The 24,242-nt window shown below is 35.4% G+C and overlaps 1 protein-coding gene across 5 annotated transcripts in view; it reads left to right on the forward strand.

Moving 5' to 3' along the window:
- Window positions 1-24,242, forward strand: part of ATRNL1 (attractin like 1) — a 432,748-nt gene that overhangs the window by 156,281 nt on the left and 252,225 nt on the right. For all 5 annotated transcript variants that reach the window (XM_058841794.1, XM_058841795.1, XM_058841796.1 and 2 more), the window contains 2 exons: window positions 3,352-3,404; window positions 23,716-23,810. In XM_058841794.1, the coding sequence (XP_058697777.1) occupies window positions 3,352-3,404; window positions 23,716-23,810 (148 nt within the window). The remainder of the gene's footprint in view (window positions 1-3,351; window positions 3,405-23,715; window positions 23,811-24,242) is intronic.

The following is a 24,242-nucleotide window of genomic DNA, read 5'->3' on the forward strand; positions in this document are numbered from 1 at the left end:
ATAATGAGTGTAGCTCCCATTTCTCAGATATGAGGCATATATTATGCTTCACATATGGTCCAATGTGTGCTGGCTTTTGGAAAAGGCACAAAAATTACTACAATGAGTAAAGCTCATAAAGAAACAATTCAGCGAATAGGAAATTTTGTAATTGGAACCATAATCAGTGACTAATGCAGAGCAATATGTATGCTAATAAAATAGGAGAGGATTAAAAGACAAAACTAAATTTAATCAAAACCTAGCATACATGCTCGTGTGAATAATTTCAGATATATTCTTAATCCTATTAGTTTCATTTTTTCCCTCCACTGAAAACCAAGTGTTTAAGCAGTATCTTCCATTTGAATTAAAACAGGCTTCCATAACTAGTAAAAACTCCACCTCATGTTATTCCTGATATACATTATGGAAGTGTTCTGCGTGAAAGGCCTGGCAACAAATGGTGTAATAAACCAACTGTTTTAATGACAGGGCATAAAAAGAGCACAGATAACAGGTAAATCTCATGCCCCTTCAGTTATTGGGGTTCCTGTGTGCCTGCAGCACTGGATGAACCTGGATTTTCCCTCTGTGCTGTACAGGTGCTGTCCATGGAGATTTCCTCCTCCCTCGCATCCCGTGGTGCCTTTTATCCTGTGGCCAGGCAGAGCCGTGTGCGTGCTCCTGGCAGGCTGGGAGCTTCTCTGGGGTAACATAGCACCCACCAGGGCTGGCACAGGGCTGCCTCCTGCCCACAATCACTCCCTCCTTCCGTACTTCCATGAGGCTCCCAGCACAGAGAGACAATATCTATGATAATGCATCAAAATGCTTTGCTGTGCTGTCATTCACTGTTGTTTTTTTGTTGTGCATATTTTATCATTCCATCGCACATGATGCTGAAACACCTGAAACAGCTGGAAAATTGCATTGCCATTTTCTTTTCAAGATTTTTGAAGGTCACTTCTATAATTGTCAGGGAATTGCTAATTATTTGGATTTGAATGAATACTTATGAATACTTGTGTGTTGCAAAATATTTAGAACCTAGTAATTTTTGTATTAACCATTCTTTTGTATGTTCTTGTAAGTTGTGAAGTCTGTGTTATGTTAGATCGAGTTTACAGATATTTTTATTTAATGTATTTGGGTTTTTTCTGTGCCAAAAATAGAAATAAAAATGCAAGGAATGTATATGTGATGCTGGAAATCCCTGGGTTCTGGTACTTATTGATCCACGGGAGATGGTTTCATCTGATTAGGAGGGAAGCTGAATGGAGAAGGGAAGCTGTATGGGAACAGCTGTCTTTTTTCATTAAGATTTTCAAGATTAAAAAAACCCAAAAAAACCTTTACTCTCAGGGTCAAAGCACCACAGGTGAGTGCTGTGACTGGGCAAGAGTTCAGAGAGGAATTTTTTTATTTTCTCCCCATGGAAAAGTTATTGTTGTTGAGAGCTGGATATTGCTTTTCCATGTCATACCCAGGTCAGTGCCATTAGCAGTGAGCAGCAGGGGAAGTCTTTTGCCTTCATCCTCAGACTCTAAATACAAAGCTATTTTTTATATTTTTTACCTTCATGTATAAAACCCCAGCATATTCTAAATACTGCCTACATTTAATCTACTTTGCATTTGAAACAATTCAAGAGAAAAAATAGTCCTCTTACAATAACCTCTGTCATGTTATAATCATTTGCTACCTGATACACTGCCTCATTTATGTGGCAATCTTACATACAAGAAAAGGGAAGGAATTCTTTTAAACCCTTGATTTGAAAATGGTCCCTTTCCCTTAGCTCTCTTTCAGAATTCCAAACCTAAAGGCCCTTTCACACATGAATATATATTTTATTGTTCAGTAGCAAGCTGTTCTTTGTAGAATGTTGTTAGTGTTTTGTGATGTTTAGAAAAAACCTGTGTCAGGCAGACCAATGTTATTACTTGAGAGATTTTCTCCTTTCCAAGTACATCCAAGAGAGTTACTTCAGGATCAGACTCTCTTCTAAATTCTGTGGAAAGGACTGTAGGGTAGAGTGTCTTTGTGAAGAAGACCACAAATTGTGTTCTGCAGTTAGACTTGAAGCACTGGGGAATTTGTTTTCTTGCAGATTAATTATTAAAATTATTATATTAAAAAAGTGTTGAATTTCTATATAGTTGACCCTGGAAAGAGTTCTCATTCTAATGTGGGATCAGGAGTGCACAAGGGCAGAGTCCAGAACATCTTTTTTCTACTTATTCATTTTATTGCTACTGCTAGTTATTTTCCTTATGGTATTGTAACAAAGGGTAAAGAAGATTCTCTGCTTATTTTTTAATAAAAATGAGTATGTTAGCAATTACCAGTTAAAAACTATTAAGGAAACCAGCAGAAATACAAACATCAAAATATTTTAAATTCTGAAACTTGTTAAATGATATGGCATCCAAGTTAGAATGTATTTTTAATACCAATTGCAAATAAAATAACAGCAAAAATACCTCATTCCAAATTAAGTTTGTTAGAATAAAGTAATGAAAAGATAGTCCAAGATATTAAATGATTCAGATTACCTCTGGGAAAATATTTATATGAAATTTAATAGGCAGTGATTAGCTTTCTCTTTGTTTTGTGAATCTTTCTGTATATTTAAGAGAAAATTGTAATCTTGCTGGAGACTTCCATGAAATAGCCAAGGAAACCTAGAGCAGATGAATCCTTTTCTATTAAGATATTTGGCATTTTTAGAGTAATGTTATATAACTGAATTTGAACTGAATTTCTGTAGGCTGTTTCATGTCTCTGAAAATAGCTATACATCTTATCAGTAAGAAAGCTGTTTCTCCAGCCCTTATCATGTACACATCTTGTCAGCAGCATCAGTACATCATACTCAGTTTGAATTTCACCTGCTGCCCTGGGTGGTCAGTGAGGAGCAGCAGTTGTCCCCGAAGTTCATGGAAGTTAAGTGGCTGAGCTGCTGCTGTGCCAGATCCAAACCAGGGAGGGAATCAGCTGTGACTGAGGGGACAGGGCTAAGGAGATCCAGTCCTTGGGATGGCTCCCTGGCTCTCCTTTGCTCATTAGAGTGCAGAGAGACCAGAGTTTCTGCCCTGAGTCCTACAGCAGGCACCAACTTTAGGCAGGTGACTGAAGATCTTTATTCAAGAGCCTGGTCAGTCTGAGTTTCTTACATGACAGAGAGGTGCCTCCAGAAAGTAGCACACCCTCATTAAGAACTATATTAAATACTTCTTATTTGCATGTATTTGTGTTGCTAGCACTGAAACTCATGCTATTTGAATAAATATTCTAGCTGTGTTTTTATTAAAGCTGTGCTGTGTTAAATGGTAATGTTTGGTTTTGTCTTTTTTTTTTCCCCTGCAGCTGTGACTCTGAAAATAGGTATCTTGGAAATCCACTTAGGGGAACATGCTACTGTGAGTACTTGTATTTTTAATGCTACATACTGAAATTTTGATTACATATTATATGATAATTTCATTTCCTTGAAAAAACAAAATAAGTTCCTGGAGATTTTCCAAAATTGAGCACATTGATATTTAAAATTGAGCACATTGAAAAATAAAATGTCCTACTGGTCTTCTCTTTTTTTTCCCACAAAAATACAAATTAAAGTCTACTAAGAGTTGATTCCTTACATCGAGCTTGGAGGGACTGACCAAGCCATGGGATTATTGTCTGTATCTCATCATATGTGAATGAAAGGAATAGGAATTGCATCAGTGCTTTAAAGATAGAATTTGTGATGGAGAAATGCAAATAGTATAAACAGCAGTATTCCCTGGGACATTCTGAGTGGCTCAGCCAGTCTGCCTCCCAGGGACATGAGACACAGCTGCTCTCCACAGTATCATAAAAGGAGGCTGTGTGTTGTCTCCATGTTCTTAATGTTGCAGAAAAGGTGCCTCTGGCAAATTTACTCTGAAGAATTGCAGTTTTGATAGTCATAGTGAAGGACCTGAAGGGATAGAATGCTTATTACCCATGTGCAGAAATCCCTTAGTGAGCTGTGCCAATTTTACTATGCCAATATCAAGTTCAATAGTAATTTTAATCATCATAAAAACAGATGGGATGTTGGAGAACACTATTTTAACTTTTGTGACTTTTGCACGTACCTGCTCTGTGTCAGACAATTGGATCAATTTGTCTGTTGTTTCTAACATCATCCCTACTTCAAACTTGAATTTATACATAAAGACAGATGTCTGAACATACTTATAATATCTCTTCTGATTTTTGGCCGTGTTTCTTAGCATTTCATTTTACAACATACACAAAAGCTTTATTTTAGAGTCTCTTTAAGGCATCATTTACCTAATAAAGGAATGTTTATTTTCTTTGCTAATCTCTTTCTTACCTTAAATGGTTTGCATCTGCAAGGTATGTTTTACAGAACAAAATAGTAAATTACATACTATATTACAAATGCTGACATATCTCTAGGCCTAAAACATTTATTCCTCTTGCCAGCTATTAAAGAACATTGGTGTGGGTTTTTGTATTTTTCTTTCCTCTCAGACAACATAAGTTCAAATGTAATATTTTAAGCTGCAACAGAAATTTTAAATGTTGTAGATCAAGTTGAAAATACTTCCTGAAACTATGTCTTAGAGATACTCCTGGTGAATAAATTTAATTCCATTTGTTTAGGTTTTTTTTTTTTTTTTCATAAAAAAGCATCTTACTTTAAAACAGAAATATCAGCATTTAGAGGAATATTTTTTGTATCTATATAATAAATAATTTGTTTAGGTTTAGAGTGGGTACATGAGAAGTTCATACTTTGAAGACAGTGCTATATAGGCTATTTTGGATATGTGTGTCAACGTTTGTTTTTTCCTTTAAAAATAAATGTTATTAAATTTAAGAGATTGAAAAGAAATGACAGTAATGAGATTTGTAGACCTCAGGCACCTCCATGAAAACCTTATTTTTTTGCTATCATGTTGCAGGCTGGGTCTATAAATCATGTTGGAGACAAATTCTACTATATTCAAGATGCCCTTTCACCTTTAATTCACTACTGTTATTTCTCTTCTGTCAGATTTCAAAATATTTTAAAGATCTTGTTGATTTGTAATGATAAATTTTCTTTTAATACTTCCAGCCGTTTAAAGTATCCCATATAAACAATTCTCAAAGTTATTTTATTGTAGTTTTAAGGAGACTGCATAAATTATAACAGATTTTTATATTTCTGGTATTTGGTGGAGGATGCATTATAATGGGAAATAATCATTTAATATATGGATAACTGACTGACCTAAGATATCAATGACAGTTTCTTGTCAGCACAGTCCATTTCCTGCTAAATCATGTATTCAAAAAACAATAGATATATAAACAGTATTGAGAGATGCTCCAATTTCTTATCTATATTCTAAAATATGGCCATACCATGTTTCAGTTTTGTACTAGACAGGCATTTGCATGGTATTTTTCCTGCGCTTTATTTCATTCCTCATTAAGAAAATTTTGCTTTAGACATTTAAAATGTCACTTTTCCTTGAAGTGCATTTTTTACAACACAAGAATATTATTGCTCAAGAAGGGGGGAAAAATAAATTATATGTATTTATGAGCAGCATAACATTGTGAGGAATAAAAATTCAAGGCACATCTGTTTCTATTACTTAGAATCAAAATCAGTATATGCAGGTAATCATTTGCTGTATGGTTAGAATTTTCTTCAGGAAAACTTTTAGTCATGTACTTGAATTTAGCCATCTTCAAAATGACCAGTTTTAAGCATTTAAATTTTGTCCTTTTTTTCACTCATGTAAATACTGCCCTAAATTGGAATGCTCTTCTGAGCAAAACTTCAGGATTTAATCCCAAGTGTCCGGATAATTCTTGTGTGATACTGGATGGCCTCAGTTTCTCCTCAGCAGCAGGATGTGGATTGAGGAATGCTCGCTGCATTCCTCAGCAGAAAGAGGAACTTCCTGTAGCTTGGGATGCTGTGAATATTCACTGTAAAAGCTCAGCTGATTTCATCTCCTCCAGCTCTCTGCCCATCTTACCTAGCTCTTGCCCAGTCCTCTGTCATTGCCATCCTCAAGCCTAGGAAGGGGGAACAGTCTGGTGCTGGTGCTGGTATTGGCATCAATGGACTGTTTCAGAGGGGAAATGAAAACAGTTTGCTACTGGGAGAGCACTGATTGTTTTGGTCTCTTCATTATTTGTCTCATTTCATAGTGATGTAGGAGAGTAAACAGAATTTTAATGCTGTACGTGGATGGTGGTGTGATTGAAGAAGTGATCTGAGCACAGATAAAAACACAGGAAGATTATGGATGGGTCTGGCATGATTGAGAAGAATGAGATTTATAAAGGAGGTAACACGCTGAAACATTGCAGGGACTTATGCTAAATACAGATGCCTTGCCAAAAGGATAAACAGAGAGCAGCAAAGCCATAAAATCCTATAGGGATCAGAAGAACAGTGTGTTAAACATCAGATTTCATTCTCAAATGGCATTTCCAAACATGGCAACACTGGACAAGAGTTGTTTTTCTGCTTTAAATTATGAAAACTTAATAGAAATAGAGTAAGACACATGTAATGGGGCCTGCAGTAGTGTATTATCCAGATTGTGTGAAAATCATTGTACCTGGCTTTTTAAAATTATTTTAATATCATTCTTTGTGACTGAATTGTATTATTGAAAAACACAATGAGACAAACATTGAAAATGTTTGAAATTGAAATTGAAAAACACAATTCTTTGAGAGCAAGAGAATGAGAGCAAGCCTCATAGATACAGAAATTAGGACACTGCTGAATGGATAAGAATATGTGAGCATGGTGATCTATCTGTTCTAGCACCCTGTCATGAATGTCATGGGAAGAGTATAGCAAATGGACAAATACACAGTGGTAATTCTCTCTTTACATCCAGCAATTTGCAGCTTAGAACTTCATGAGAGGAAGGATTTCTTGAGCTAAAAGTGTTCAATATGCCATTGCTTAGGAATATCAGAGGAGACCTTGAAAGATTCCTTATACAAAATAAAAACAGTATTAATGCAAAAGAAATCTTTGTGATTTTAGAAGCTACAGTTTTGTTTGCCCATGCAAATATCCTTGTTAGCTGAGGGCAAATCTGCTTCTGTATTTCTGGTAGGGAGGCTCCGTGTCCCTAGGCCTTTCTGTTGGGAGCCAATAACACCATGAACGATCAGAAGCTGATTCAATCCATATAAATGAATCCTGAGTGGAGGCCAGAGATGGTTGTGCAGCTGACTTATGCATGTACACAAACCATAAATATAACATTTTGTCGTGATGCATTTGTATTGGCTGTTGTTTTTGCTCAATGGTGTCTGGGCCAGCGTGATGGATGGCAGCGACACCTCGATAGCAAAGTGTGCATCCAAATGGCTGCATTAGTTCTTCACACATCAGCATTAGGAATACATTGCTGTCAGAGTCAGAGCTCCTGGGTGCAAGGGAACATGCAGGAAAACCAGATGGTTTTAGACAGATTGGGAGGAATCACTGGGACAAATGCCACTTCTGTGATCTTCACTTGGGTTGTATACAGACACGAAGCTTTAAATCATAAACGGAGAAGTGGTTAATCCAGTGTTCCAGAGAAAATGAAAGTTTAAATTTACAATTCATGATGTGTTACAATACAAGGTTTGAATTATAGGCATGCTAACAATCACTTGTTTTGAGAGGATGTGATACTTTCCTCCATAAACTTCTCTTAGATAACCATATTTCTAAGATCAAAAACTTTCCAAAATGTCTGGCTTATGTACATTATTTTGAGTTCCAATGCAACATATCAAACAAGAATTACAACTTATTCTAATACTGCTACATGCAGAAGCATAAAAGCTTACAACAAATCAGTCCTGCGAGTGTAAATCACATTGTTTGGCTGCATATAGTTAGAATTTTCATGAGCTGAGCACTCAAGATTTTCCCATTTGTCCACTGAGAAAATTCCTAGCTAAGACAATGAAGTTGAAAAAAATGCACTTGGAATTACATACCTTAGTTTTTTATTCCCTTTTATCCTTAAAAGAAAATTATTTAGAAGCATTTTTGGATTATTTCTGGGTACCACCACTGACAGTGAAGAGAGGGAACAAATAACTTTTCCATTTGCTCCTGCAGACTGGTTGCTGTTTTAAAACAGTAAATAGTGAGTTACAGGGCAGCGCACTTTGGGTGGGGAAACTTTCAGGCATTCCAGAATATTTCCTCAGCAATGCACAGCCAGATTGTAGTTACAATGTCATAAAATTGCAATAAATGAACAATTTTAATTGATCTAGTGATCATCTTTTGGCTGGACACACAGTTTTGTGGGCCTGTGAACACAAAGAAAAATCAGGTGAAGTTTGCCTTTTGCATTTTATGTATATCTATATATATATCTCTGCAATATAGATCCAGTGTAACACTGTAGAGTTTCCCCTGCTGCAGAGCAGACCTGCTTTTAGAGATTAGAACTTGACCTTTGGGAAGGATTAGAGAACCTAAAACCTAAGAGGTCACGAGGAATGGGTCATTTGCGAAGAGAATTAAAGCAGGAAGGGCCTGAATGACTTGCAGCTTTTTGTGGAATTAAAACCTATTTATTGATCATATGCCCCTGATCCAGATATTTGTTGGATTTATAGCCTTTAAAAGAGATGAGGCCTTAATATGTGTATAAAAAAAGGTTGAAAGAATGAATGTACATATTTTATTTTAAACCATGTTTCCTTCCAGAGCTCTTCTTAATTCTTCTCTTACTTTAGTGTTTTATGACATTTAATTTGTGGATGGCTTCACATAATGACTGACCAGCCACTCTCAACTGCTCTTCTGGGATGAAACCTGCAAGGAAGGAAGGTGGTGGGCCCATCTGCAAAAGCCTTAAGGGTCAGGTGTACACGTTCCACTGGCTCCTCTGAGTTTTCTACTCAGTCTTCTGGACATTACAGGGACGAAATAGAAAGCCAGAGTGCACATTGCAAAGTTTAGTTTATATATAAAAAACCACCAACATTATTACTAGCAGGAAAAAGGTAGTCAAAGAATTTTTTTATTTTATTTTTTTAAAATTTTTAATGGCTAAATTTTATTAGCTGCTCTTTTTGTACTTAAAGTAAACCACTGGAAAAGAAAAATACGTGATCTACTAAACATTTTGCAATGAATTTTTTGGGACTGACCTGAATAATTGGTTTATGGCTTTACTCTACCATTCTGAACTCTGAGCCATAAAATCATTACAGCTTATAAGACTATTGCTTCTTTCCTTGGTATAAACACAGACAGGATAGCAATAAGCAATTCCCTCAGTATGTCAGCAGCTCACAGAGATGAAGAATGATACTTTCATGTGCAAAATTGGTGAGAAACTATGAAATGTACATCCAGTAAAAACTCTCAAGATAGTATCTGGTGTCTGTGCAGGGAGCTGGGGACAAAAAAGCAAATTTTGCTTCTGGCTGAAGAGCCCTGTAAGGATTCTAGTCCAGTCCTGAAGCTGCATTAGCCCCACTACTGCTGACACACCAGGATTTCAAAAAGGAAAAAGTAAAGTGCTAGTCCTTACCTATTCTTCATACAACTTCTTATAGTAAATTTTTATTTTAATTTAAAACTTTTAAACCATATTGTTATGCAGTGTATGCGGTGCCTGAAAGAAACCAAACCCTCAAGCACTTATTTCTTTTATCTGCTTTATTTACCATTTATCTTACTTTCTAAAAATTATGAAGTCTAATTACTTTTTCCTATCTGGTCTTTGGACTAAAGTCTTTGTTAGTCCTGACTGTTTTGTTTATTTTCTTTTCAGTAGTAATAACTAGAAAGATGGTTTAATTATTAAATGTAGATGATTCATGACAACTTCCAATGAAGTTTTAGAAATATCAGCTCAATATTGTCTCAGAGAAAAAGGATAATACAGTGTTACTAATGTTATCAAAATGCAATTTAGGCTTATTAGATGTATTGACATGGTCTGATAGTTCATCCTGCCTGTTTTTCTTACTATTGGAAAGTATTTTTTTTTTCTTTTTTTTCTGTGCTTATTCATACCCAAAGTTCTAATATAAGCCAATGTTCTAGTAACATTTGTTACCAGTGTTATAAGGTAACATGTATAATGTATAATGTTACAATTTAATAAAAAGGAGAATTAAACTTGTTTAAAGAACTCTCTTTAAATACTAAAAACATGCATGTCGATGCATTCAGGGAGTCAGGATATGACCTCTTTTATCAATAAAACTGTAAAAAAGAATTGTCAAATAAAATGTGTACTAGAGGTAGCATAAAGCACTAGGTGGCAGACTTGTTATACTTAGAGAAAAATGAAACTCAAGAACACTCCAAGGAGAGTGTTTTAGAAGATAAATAGCAAGTAGCACTATAAGTAAAACTGTTAGCAGGGATTTTCCAGATATTTAAAAATTATGTTGAAACTTAAAGGGCATAAACAATAAATTTTAGCTCTTGAAAACATGTTTGCTTTAGCTGAGTTGGGAGATGTATACCAGCAGCTACCAGCTTCACTACTGATTGGAACAATTCATGCTTCCTTTTGGGACAACATTAATTTAAACTAAATACATATTGTAATTGTAAAACTGTCATGCTTGACTTAAAATAATGAGTTCCGCCAATTATATTTAACACTGATTGACTTTGATACAGACTGAGAAACTCTATATTATTTATAAATACAGTAACAGTAATGACTGTCATTGTCTTTTGAATATATGGACTTAAAATTCTGTTTAAAATGAAATCTTCTTAGTGTTTAAGGAGTTGAGTGGAACAGATTATAGTTTAAATCAGACAATTCTAGGATGGTTTGAGAAAAGATTAGCCTCAGCAAACCTACCAACTCAGAATTTATAAAGAGCAACGGACAAACACAATTTTTGCCCTGAGCTAAAATAACTGCACAAACCAACTGTCACCTTCCAGAGAATTAAAACAATAACCACACCAAGAATCTGATGCTTCTAATAAAGTATTATGATCTCCCCCCAGGCTCTGTGTACTCATTTGCCAAATGCTAGGTTGGCTTGCAGCTTTGTTGGGCAGGCTAAAGAAATGGATTTGCTGTCAATAATTTTCAGCTTTTACTTTGAGTTGGAGAATTTTTCCATGCATGTATTTATTTCTCATTTTTGTAATTAATTTCTTTTTCATATGGTGGTCTTTCCTTGGTTAACAAGTCATACCTTATATTTGAAATGAAGATTATTTTCTTTCTCTGGTAGCTTTTGCTTATATATTAATGAATTTGCCAACTGGCATCCTCCTACTATTTAATACCTTTTGTCAAAGCAGACAAAGTCAATTTAGGTATGCTACCCTATCTCAAAGAAATAGGAGAAACTAACAGTGGTGAAACTAACTTTCTAACTGATGAAAAGAATAAAAAACACACCTTAAATTGCAGTGTGAATTAGAGGACTATTCCACAGATGCCATAATTGTTTTTTATATTATGTTTATAATATTTTTCTTGCAATGTAATATGTAGCATTACAGTAAAATAGCTATTAATATAAAATATGAGTATTTATAGAACTTGATGAGGCAAGACTGGGTGAAACCTCGTTCAGAAGACATCCTTTGCTTTGTGTAGGGGACTTTAGCTCATGTGTGAAGCAGAGTTTTAAATGAGAAGGAAACCAGTGCAAGTATTAGCAAATACACAACATTTGATTTTGTTGATACATTGAGCTTGGGTTCATAGGGATGGATACTTTCTGAATCCTTGTTCTGTGTATTCAGTGTTCTGTGTGTGTGAACCGTGAACACTTCCCAGGGGACAGGAGCTGTCACTCCCCAGACACCTGGAGGCCTTGGAGCTCCCTGAGCCTGGAGCTGTAAGAAAGAAATGCCATAGGAAAGGATCCCTCAGAGTTCCTTGGCTTTACCTTCTGACAGTGGGGAAAAGAGCTGTGGAACTTTTGCAGATGCATTGCTTCCCATGCTGACTTCCCAGGGAAAAGAGAATTCTTGATCAGTAGGACTTCAAGGGAAGATCTATCGTGAAATCTTGAACCAGTTGAAAAGGAAAAAAACACACCCTGACTTCAAGAAGTGGCTTGTGATATGTGGGAGATTTTGTATTGGTTCCTTTGGGAGCTCTTGGTCAAACCAGTGCATTATTCCATGGCAGCTGGGGTGTTTTTCTCTGGTGGCAAACATGAAGCACTGGAGGATAGCTGAGCCTCTTGCATTAATGCAAATGTCCTGTAGTGTGAGTTCCACTGTCCAGGGTGGCTCCTGGACCACCTCATCCTGGCACACGTGTCTGGAAAGTCCAGAGAGTACTCAGGGATGTTTGCAGCTTTAGAATTAGTGCTATGGAGCCCTTACAGAATATTTGAGGAAACGTTGTAGGATTGTTTAAGTAAATTGGGGGTCATTTCTATCTCAAGAGAATGATAAAACCTTGAATTATATAAACTTAAAGAAAATGTAAACTAGGTTAAATGTGCACATTGTCAAATTCAACTGACTCGATAACTCAGCTGCATTTTAGCATATTTCAAAGTAGCCTGTGAGTCTTTGATATTAATTTATGGCCCCTTTTTCTTAGCTTGAATTGTGAATATTATTTTAAAATATGTTCCAGAAATATAACTCATTGACAGGAAAGTAATTTGGAAGTCACTTGATATAAAGGGTGATGCTGACACCAAATGGAGAAGCAAACTGTGTGAGGTCAAAATGCAGCAGTGTACGCTACAAAATAGATACAATAGCAAATGAGACATTAAGGGAAAGTTGAAAAATGTATCTGTCAAAGAGTATGAAGATACACTGGTAAAGAAGCAATATATATGTATTTGATTTGTCTTTTTATGTTATGGGGAAATAAATGTACTTTACTGTGTTAGCCCCTTAAGGAAATGCCACGGCCATCAGAATAATTTTATAAAAATGACAAGCTATGCAAAATGTGGGAAGAAAAGTCTTAAAAGGGCAACAATATCGCTTTTTTTCCATCGATGATACGAGAATTTTAGATTTCTACTTCTATCGAATAGAAATATGTACTTCTTCTGTACATTTTTTGGAAAATGTGGCCAGACATATTTTAAAGTGTTACAGCCTTTCCTGATGCTGGGCAAATGACAGAGAACATGGAGAGGTCATTGCTAGAATGAACAACAAAATAAATGGTGAAGAAAAAGATGGAAAAAAAATGGAAACATTCTGAGGAAGGCAGTGTATGAGCACGTCATGCCACTGTGTCACTTCATGTCTGTTGGCAAGGATTGCCTACCACAGTCTCTGGTCTGGGAAGGTCAGCTGTAGATGATATGAACAATCACTGCTTTTCAAATACCAAGAACAAACAGACTGTCAGTATTTGCTACAGTTTGCTGTTCCTTTTTACATGCTAATTCAATTCTCAGAGGTTCTGTGTCAAAAAGTTTGTACTTGATATCTATCAATGAGTAATGGTATCTCTCAATTGGTCTGTATTAAGCTAATACTTTGGAAAAAAACAACCAAAGCAATAAAAGAAGAGATTTATTCTATTTGCACATTTTGGTTCACAGTAATTTCTTTCCATGGCCAAATGAAAAAAAAAAGTAAAAAAAAAAAGTCATGAATAATGAAAGCCCAGCTGTATTTAGTTCCTGGTTTATAGAAAAAAAATAACACTAGAAAAATATAATATTTCTTTTAATGTCTGGCAGCTGTTTTAGGTGGAAATTGAGTTTTCCAAGTCACTTTCAGAAAGGAATCAGTGAGCCTTGCCATGGTGGCCAATGTTTCCTCTCTGAGGCAAAGAATAAATCTCCTCTGAAGGATGGGTGGCTGCACTGGGGTTGAAGAAAACAGCCTTTGGGGCTCCATTTTTCCTTCCTCCAATATTTCAATTTGCTTATTTTAACCAAACTGTTTATTATTTTATGTACCTGACTGCCAGTCCTACAAATCAAATTTGTAGCAAGTGGGGGAATGTTTATTTTTTCTGGAGTTTTTGACTCTGTATTTTATTCCATACTAGGGTTGAGGTATTTCCTCCTATCTGTTTTAAAGGCCGTGTAAAATGGATTAGGCAATAACACAGATATGTAATTTCAGTTTTGAGTATTTAGAATTTCAATATTCTATCAATATTTTTTGCTGAATTGGCACTCACTTTTTAGCATATGAGCAGTGTTATTATTGAGTGAGAACGTTAGTATCAAAATCAAGATATTTTACTCTAAAAATACCTTATGGTGTTTTAAAGAAAAAAGTGCTTGCGTTCTTCTTTTCAAAGTTGTAGTGCAACAGTTTTTCTGCTGCATGGAGATGTAACATATTATATTTATTACAGTGCAAGTACGTGTACTTTGTGACTTTAAAACAGAGGACACTGCTCACTGAGGTACATGATGTAATTTCTGTTCAGTATGAAGTGAAAGTTCTCTGGTCTGGATTCATTAGCTATGAGAGATTTTACTTCTCAGAACGAACAATTTAACATGGTTTGAGAAACAGGATAGAAGACAGCAAAATGGAAACATCTCAACTTCAAGTTACGTTGTACAGTTTGTACAAGTCATGGGGAGTCAAGGAACACGGGTGTGTTCTGATGTTTGGGTTGTGTGGATTTAGGGTTTCTTAAGCAACATTCAACTAAAAAATGAGAAGAAGAGATTTTTGAAAATGTTGGGATATTGCAGCACCTATTTATCTGTGTATATTTATAGACAATTTGTAAAGTGCTTGTTCTGTCTCCTTGGAAGGCCTGAGTAACAAGAGGTTGACTCTTTAATTGTTAATATTTGTTTTTGGTTGTTTGAGAAACAGGATAAAAACTCTGCTGATAAAGGTGTAGAAGTTATTGTCTGATTAACTTTTGACTTCCCAGTTTGTAGCAAAGCTTGAACATGTCCATGTATAAAAGCTTAAACAATTTAAAAAATGCTTATGTACTTCTACCATGCCCATATTTTTGGCATTGATCCACGTATAAATAGAAGCTTTTAAAAAATCTATTTCTGAAGGGAAATGTAGTAGATTTTTAGGGATTATACAATAAACTGAAAGTTATGAGGGGAAGATTTAAAAATAACATGAAAATCTGACTGCTTTGATTTACTACTTTCCTAGACAAGAAACATCCCTCTCTGGTAATAATACATGAAGTCAAACAATAATTTAACATTGTTGTTTCTTAGAAGTGCCACTTCTGTTGTCAGATCAAGCAGATCAGAGATCTCTTCAGTCTGGAGAGACTATGTAACGAAAGCAATAAATTAGAATCAGGTTAGTGAGTATTGATGCTGGTATATTAAAAAACACTGCATGTTAGAGTTGTAATATTAATATGAGTGTTACAAAGGTGGTGATGAATTTAGATCACTATGAAAAAAAAAATCATGGAGAGAGAAATCTGAATTTCTTCCATAGTAATTTGAATGATTTTTTATTGGCTTTTTATTTGTATTTTTTTCCACTCTTCTAACACTTTTGGAATACTTCAAGAGCTAAGGGATTACAAAGACTGTCCAGTGTGACAAAACAAAATTACATTTATTGAGCACTCCTGTCAAGTCAATATGTAATGTCAAGTAATAGCACACTTTTGATAAGACTGTGCTCTGAGTTCTGAAATGTTCCATCATTGGAGACACCTAGGCCTTTTCCTACAAATGGTGTTTAGATACCTGCTGATTGGTGCACTCACTTGTCTTTGTTGCTGCTTCTTTTGCTAATATTTTGCTCCTAATTCCCTAGCCATTGCTTTCCACTCTTTGTTTATGCTCTTGAGCAGAGCTGGGAAAGGGTCTGCAGCTGTTCACAGTAAACCCATCAGTTGTTACAGCGTTTTCAGTAAAGAGTGTAATGAAATATCTAGGAAAAATAATGATATTTGGCTGTGGTCTGGGGTTTAAAAACTTTAGGAGCATCATCTTGAGATTGCATGCTTAAAAGGCCCCAGGTAACTCTATTGGTACCTCAGTTTTTATATCTCAGCCACAAGTCCAGCCTTGTTTACCGTGACATTTTCATACCTACACTTTTACTTCTGTGCCAGTTATGGTGAGATACATCTCCCCTAACCACCCTTGTACAACTTGTGTTCACTTAATTAACCTTCTAGGTCTTTCTAGTTTTCAGTAAAGAAATCAAGACTTACCCTTCTGAACACAGTGCATTTCTGTCATCCACAGAAAGTTTTAGTCAGTTCAGAGTGGGTTGAGACAATTAGAAAAATTTAGCTGAATAAAATTCTAATACAGGTCAAATTTTTCTGGCCGTCCCTTAGGATCAAAACTGACAACTTTTCAGACCTTTCCAAATAGCAGCTGAGAATTTCGTAAGATAAAAGATTCCTATTTAAAATAAAACTTAGTTATCCAATTTGCTGATTATGACACTAGTCCCTCTGTCTTTTTGTGGGCTTTTTAGCCCAGTACGTTTCTCTGAAGTGCAGTAAAAGAAGCAATGTCTTGCTATTGCTGTATGTTTTTAAAGGCTTTCAACTTATGTGAAATTCATTTTTGCATGATCTTTCTTGAAATGGAAAAAGGCATATAAATAGTAAGTGCTGGGGTATTTTGAAGCTCATTGCGCTCTGATCACATATAATAAAATGCAAGTTTTTAGTAAAGACTTCATAGTAAATGACTTTTTGTTTTATCACAATGGACAAGTAATGTCAGACACCAACATATTCAATATAACAATGACAATGAGGCAGTGGATTGCTGCTAGATACAGATGACAGAGGAATGAATCAGGCAGCTGCTCTGAAAGTTCAAAATAATTATCCTGACTGAAAATAGGTCTGGTGGTAACCCCCAACTTTGATGTAATACAAGGAGAATTTCATTTGGTCACAAATGAATATGATTTATAGCATTTGAAAGTGGTATTTGGTTTCAAAAGCAGCATTTGTACTGATAGAGAGGAATATGAATAGTTCTGTTCTCAACAAAGTCTTGCTGGAAATAGAGACCAATCACTAGAACGAGGAGGAGAGAGACTAACTGCCTGTGCAATGAAGAGGTGAGAGTATGCATTTTAGAATCAGCATGAATAGACAGATCCTTAAATAGAAAAGTGTGGGAAGACTGTGACAAGTCTGAAGTTGCAGTCATGATGAAGGTTCTTACGACTTTAAGTGATTTCAAGAAATAAAATTAGAACAGCATTAGATTTTTGAGGGGTTTATTCACAAAACAGAAGTTATTAATTATTAAAAAAAAAAAGTGAAAAAAACCCACTTTAGTCACTGATTGAGTAAAGATCATGTGATCCTCACCTAATATTTATAAAATGGGATAATTAGGTTGTAGCTGAGAATGAAACTATGTTGTAGGTGAGTGGGTCTAGTTTCATGCTCTCTGTAAATCTGGTTGATACACATTGCAGCACTTTTGGCTTAGACCTTTTGCTAAACTTAAACTTTTGGAGCTAAGATGAATGGACATTTCTCAGAAATTCTGTGTATGTATAAAACTGGTTTGCCATTTTGTTCAGCTTTAAAAATGTGTGTTAAGAAACTGCATGAGAGGAGCCATGGGAGAATGGCCATTGACCAAATTTAGAAAAGCCATGAATGTGTCCAGTTACAAATTTTCTTGCTCCCTTTTTGGGAGCCCAGGTTCATTCTTTGCTCTTGCTGACAGATGCAGTGAACTGGGATGCTCTCTTGGAATGATTTGTTAAAAGATAGCTCAGAAGTAAAGTAGTTCTCTAGAATTTACTCCAGCCTGATTCTTAAATTGCTTAATAAACCCCCTTTATTGAAATATGCTGCATAGGCAGTGGGTGCAGGAGGGTGGAAGAATGAAGGTTGCTGTCACAATAATTTTTTATTTGCTTCTTTATTAGAGAGCGATTGCACAGTTTTTAATAATATTGCTATATACCAGCTCCCAAGGAACTTTCACTTCACAATGCGCTGAATGAATTTGTAGGGAACGAATCAGTGATAGTGTAATGGAAAGCTGAATGTGTGTTCCTCTCCTGTTTCATTGTAAAAGTGGAAAGAATTACAATGAATGATGGAAGGAGCTGCCAAATAGCAATATTCATATGTATTGTTATATAATTCAAAGTATTATGAAAAATCAAAGTCCAGGTATTTCAAATTGGCTGCTCATTTTTAATAGATGGTTTTGTCCTTGGTCTCTTTGTTTCATTTCCTGTCCTATAAAATGGCACTCATAATGCCTTCTCATCTTCAGTAATGTTGTAACAAATTCATTAACTTTTGTGAGGAACTTAGAAAGTTATAGTGATGAATACTATAGAAAGCCACATTAGAAATTAATTCCATCTTTAGAAAAGGGCTTGTGTAGCATGTAGTAAATGAGGCATGGGCCCAACACCGAGTACTGAACATGGAATAAAGTGTTGAATAGCTGCCCATTAGGGGAGCACTCACCCAAAAATAATTTACAGGCACCCTTGATTTGTAGTGATTCGTTTTACAGTCTTAATACTCTCCTGTAACATACCTTTTCATATATAAATTTATCACTAATTTATACTAAACATATTCAATTTAATTACCTTTTTTAAAGTAATTACCATTGTAATTATATATTCTCACAGAGTTGTAGGGGCGCTCTAGAAATACCAAAGAACTTCTGTCTGGCCTTTGTTCTTCTGGGAATATATTGTCATTTTAATAATCAGAGTTTTCTTCCAATACCCAAGTTTGAGGATGGGAATTAGTCTGTTCCTTTATGGATATGAGTACAAAACTTTCATATTAAGCCATATTATCTTTATCAGAAGTCATTGACCTTTATTAATGAAACTGAGAGCTTTCTTGAAAATTAACAGCAATACTAATGTTAAAGGATTGCTTTGAAATTTATTTTCCTCTTTTGATTAAACATCTTTCTTTACCTAATTATTGTTATGTTCTCACACATGCTCATTACTGGCATTTTGAATTGATTCTAATGACTCCTTTTGACTGTAAAAACAGTCAAGGGTTTTGAAAAAATCAAAATAGAGATGTGAAAAAACTCAATAACCATAAGTCTTTGTAATATTTGACCATTGACGATGTCAGGATCGTATTGTGGTCCTATTTCCCAGCACTTTTTTTTTCCTAGTTTAATCAAAGTTTTCTAAGATAAAGTGAAACAAAACTCCTGGAACCAGATATTAAACTGTTCTGGGCTGACTCCTGGCTCAAAAATAGCCAGCTTCTGGATTCCAAATACTGTGTTGTGTGTTGGGGAATTAAGATCTGAGCTGTGGGCTCTGGGTTTCTGTGTCCTCACAAACTTTTCCCATGGAAATTTATATATAAAAGTTCAGGGAGTTTATAGATGATAGTGTAGAATCTAGCTCTTTAAATTCTGTCTGGCTGCTGCTGCTTGAGTCACCTGCTTGAGTAAATTTGTTATGTCTCTGTCTTAATAAACAGAAACAGGAAAAGTCTCATTTGTTATGTAAAGAGTAAAATTACTTATGGTGGCTTCATAGAGGTTTAAAGTAGAAACAAACCCACAGGGAGTAGAATCTTAGGCTTCTCCAAATTCCTGATTGTAAATATACACAACAGTATATATCAACAGGATATATATTTTAAGTAGCTATTTCTACATTTAGTTATTATATATTTTGGCTACTTATACATTTAGCTGTTCAGAACAGGTTGTAGTCTTAGAGCTGACTTTCAGTTTAAATTTTGGCCTGCTTTTGAGGCTAAACTCTCTAGTTTGAATGACACTATGAACTGGGAAATATGGTGTGATATTCTGTGTAACTGCTTAGTGTATGTGCACTTATGATGCATTGGCATATATTATGTTCAGGAGGATGTTTGGCAGTAGGAAGGAAAGCTGTTCTGCCTGCTTCAGTCTGCAGAAGGTGGAGCTTTCTGGATGAGAGGGAGGTGATATTTTCCCTGGGAGCTGCTGAATACATGTGGGGGAAGAGTGTCCTAAGATACAGAATGAAAGAGATTGAGAGAGTGAGGAAGGATAGTGAGACAGCAGCAGGGTGCAATGGGGGGTAGAGTCTTCTTTACAGTCCCTTTTAATTTCTGCTCTGAATTTCTTCTTAAATTACTTCTACTAATTTATATTCTAATAAAAATCTAGCTTTAGAGACTTTCAGAGATTTGGAATCTTCACTTTAAGAATAGGTCCAGACAAATCCTCCTTGAAGTTTTGTGAACCTTTATCTAACCTATGAAATTTCTTCAGCAAACTTCTGCAGTCCTCAGAAAGATGGGGAGGAATGTTTGCTCAGCTCTTTGACTTGCACCTGAGTTCATTTGTGCTTTTGAATCACATAACTGCGCTTAGGCACTGCTGTCTGCTTCATTCAAGTCACGCACACCTTAGGTACCTTCCCTGAATTAGAATTGTCTCTGAAGAGAGAAGTGTTTCTGCTTTACAGCACCCAGGCCATGGCCAAGGTTGAGATTTAATGATTTGTCCTGTGGCAGGTCTCTGTGGAATTAAAGACCGTAATTTGTGTTTGTTAGTGCTGCTTCTGAACAGTTTAGAGAAGATCCTCACTTCTCAGTTTGTAGGACTGTCTTGTGTAATTTAGAGATCCTTTGGCAACTCTGAAGAATCCCAAGGTGAGTTCTTGTGTTGGTTCTCAGAGCTGCTCTTGAAGCTGTGTTGTTCCAGCTTTGAGTGCTACAGAGGAGATAATGTGTGGGATTTCCTACTGAACTTTGCTGCTGTTAATGAAGTATTGAATTAATCAACAGTTAAATAATAGAGTAATTAATAACACAACAAAAAATGGGATATCTTTGGTACAAAAGGCTCTACACATAACAAACTCTTACTGTTTTTCACAATTTACTGTCAACTGTATTGTATGTAAGAATGCAATAAGAAAAAGTGGAATTAATTTTCTGATTTGTTACAGATGGTAAATTTATGAGGAACTATGTAGTTTAATTTCTTTTATAAATGTAGACTTTTCCTGCATTCCTTGAAAAATCAGTTCATACTTTGTTGGCTTTTAACAAGTAAAATATAAGTTTAAAAAAGCAAGAACAAACAACTAAACAACAGCACCACTACCACCAAACCCCAGCAGGAAAAAAAATAATTATATTGTTTTAAAAGTGAATTACTTTGATTTTTTTTAAACTCCTATGCAGAAAATGCTGTTCATTCATGACTGGGAGACAAGAGTCCTATGTCTATTGCCAGTGTTATTTTATGATGGGATATTATCTATATACGACTGCTGGTTTTTGGCTGATACTCTGCATCTCTGACAGGACACAGTCTGGGTTTAGAAGAAGACTGTGACATACATAAGTGGTAATTCTCCACATCTTATGAGCAAATCAATGATATCTGGTCAATGACAACTTGTCAATGCTGCTTCTTGTGTGTTGTAGCCCTTGCTGTAGCCAGAGCTTCTGTAGGAATGCTTTCTGTGGTGCTGGTCTGTCACACCTTCACAATAAATCGGTTTGCAAAGATTCGTACTGCAGCAGTCATCTGTATTTTGAGGAGCTCCAAGTTGACCAGATCAGAAGAGGACTTATCCATACAATATTCCTAACATTTTTGCCTGTCAACTCATGATTATTAAAGGGTTTATTAATCCATTTAATAGGGGTCAGTCTTGACTTGCCATCTTTTCCTGTCCTGTTACCTTTAAATATGTTCTGGTACCATGGCCATCTTATTGTTAAGCATGGAGATGTGGCACAATAGAGTCAATGAGATTTATTAATTGGATTTGCGTAACTACAGAAGTGTAGAGTAGTATTAATAAATAAATGGGGCATTTTAATTTATATTTAGTCATATTTTACTTTCATAAACATGCAGGAACTTGGTCAAAATTCGATAGATAAGACATGTAGATCAGCTTATTCTTATTTGAATAACAGAACTGTGGTAGCTAATAATAAAGTGAACTTCTCACCTTTGAATGTCATGGTAATTCCTTTCATGTAACTCCTTTGTGGCTTCCTTCACACTCAGGATATTCTGTGGTTCTATGAACCTTTATTGTCTATTTTTCCTTCCACACTCACTATAAAAAAAAAAATAAAAAAATCCAAAAAAGGCCTGAACAAAACCAAACCAAAACAATTTTCTTTAACTATCAAGACAATATATTTTTTTCTCTTTCTGTGTCAGCCTTCCCATTGGATACAACAGTATGTGTTTTTTCAGATGATGTGTTGCTGCAGAAAAGGTGATTGTCAACAGTAAAGCAAACTATTGAATCCAACAAAAAGCTGACACAGCTTTTCTTTTGCTTTGACTTAATCTTTGACTCTCTTTGTATTTCTTGATTTTCTTTTTATGATCACATATTTTTTATTTGTAACACAGTTTGTGTGGTTTTGTAACTAGAAGAATGTCAGCAGGCCAAGGATCAAAATAATACTCTACAATTATTCACTAGGTTGTAGCCCAGAGATGTTGCCATATTTTAACTTGCATAAAATAATTATCAGAATCATGTACTCTTATAAGTCACCTCCGTATTTCCTTTGAGAGGGGAAAAAAAGCAGCTTTTGATCCCTGTAGAACTGTAATGTTAAAAAATTTAGAAGATTTGTTCTGTTGGATCTGAAGATATCTGCCCATGTAACTGAGCATTCAAGATGCATCCACCACACCCACGTCTGGTTCATAACTGTGTTGTACAAGGATGATTTATCTCCTATCACAATTTACATCTCTGAAGGATCTGCTGATTCTTAACTCTCTGCACTGGACATTTCCTGCTGGGATTCTTGATGGCTCCCTCTATAAATTGCAACAACAGTAATTACTGGTGACCTTGTTTTTTCTTACATTTTGGAGGTGCTGGAAACCTGCTTCATCCTGATGAGTCTGCTTGTGAAAGTCTGCTTTTCTGCTTTGCAGAAAAGATACAGATACAACATATAGCCCAAGACTTATGTCTTCTGACTTGTCCCAGTCATTTTCTGCTCCTTCCAGGAAGGGCTGGCCATGGGTTGTATCATCTGAAGGTGGCTGTTTGTCTGTCTGCACCTCTGCCAGCCCAGCAGATTGTCAGTGAGCAGAGACGAGATGAGAGCAGCGTGTGGGAGCTGCCTGGCAGGCTCGGCTCCATTCATAGAGTGAAAGAAAAATGTCAAGAACAAAAGCCAATGGGGAGTAAAATATAATTTCTTTTTTGAACAATACTAAACAACCCCTTGTTTCCCTTGTATGAAAAAATTTATATCACTTAACAAAATGTCTTAAAATTCTGTCAGTTTAGAAAGGAAACGCTTGATGGTCACATAATTTCTCTTCAAAGTTCCATTGTGCCATGTAGTTATTAGCAATCTTATTTACTACAATAAATAAGCGTTCATACTGTATAATTTTAGTGTAGATGCAACTTTTTCCTGATTTTTTAAACCTAGTAATTGAATAATTATTTTAAGGTGAAATTAGGAAACTGGTAATGCTCTAACAACACTTAATACTGTATTTTGGAATAATTATTTCACAAAGAATGGCTATTTCAAGTTATGTCTAATCACTGCTCTGACTTCATGATAGAATTGTTTTCTTAATTTATTTATTTTTGCTTAATTTTATTTTTTCGGTTAAGTAAATTTAAACTTTTAATTGTTTCAAGACTTTATAGTGCAAACACTTCAACGGTGAAATGCGTGTGAATAATTCTGACTTGTGGATTTCTCCCTGACTTTTAAAATCAATATGAATGGTAAACCTCTAGGTACTTGCATAATATAGAACTAATATGTATACACTTTATTTTATTATTTTAAATTTTTGTTTTGCCTACAGACAGCCTTTTGATTGATTATCAGTTTACCTTCAGCTTATTACAAGAGGATGATCGTCATCACACTGCCATAAACTTTATAGCCAATCCTGAACAGGTAAGAAAATGTTAATAATTTTAGTTAAGTTTTAGAGACTCAGAATTAAGATTTCCATTGTGTTTGGCATTGATTAAAGGTTTTCAATGTGTCTATAAGCTTTTAGAGATAGTTCATGTTTTTTTGAGAGCTGCAAAATTAGTCCAGTGCCTTCATTGAGAACCTTTTCTAAATGGTAGATTCCTTCAACTTAATCTATACTCTGAAAAATTATCAGTTGGTTTATTTTATTATTGTTCCCATGAATAACAAGTTTTAGTATCTTGCTGAGATGAATTGAAGGGGTGTACCCTTCTGCTGAGAAAACATTTTTAGGTGAGGAAAGTAATTTTTGGCTTGTGATCAGAATGTAGGCATTTGCCATATATTTTTTTTCATTAATTTTATGAAGACAATTATTTTGCTATACTTAAGACAATCTACAAGCATAAC

This window comes from Poecile atricapillus, chromosome 6 (assembly GCF_030490865.1).
Source record: "Poecile atricapillus isolate bPoeAtr1 chromosome 6, bPoeAtr1.hap1, whole genome shotgun sequence".
Taxonomy (NCBI): domain Eukaryota; kingdom Metazoa; phylum Chordata; class Aves; order Passeriformes; family Paridae; genus Poecile; species Poecile atricapillus.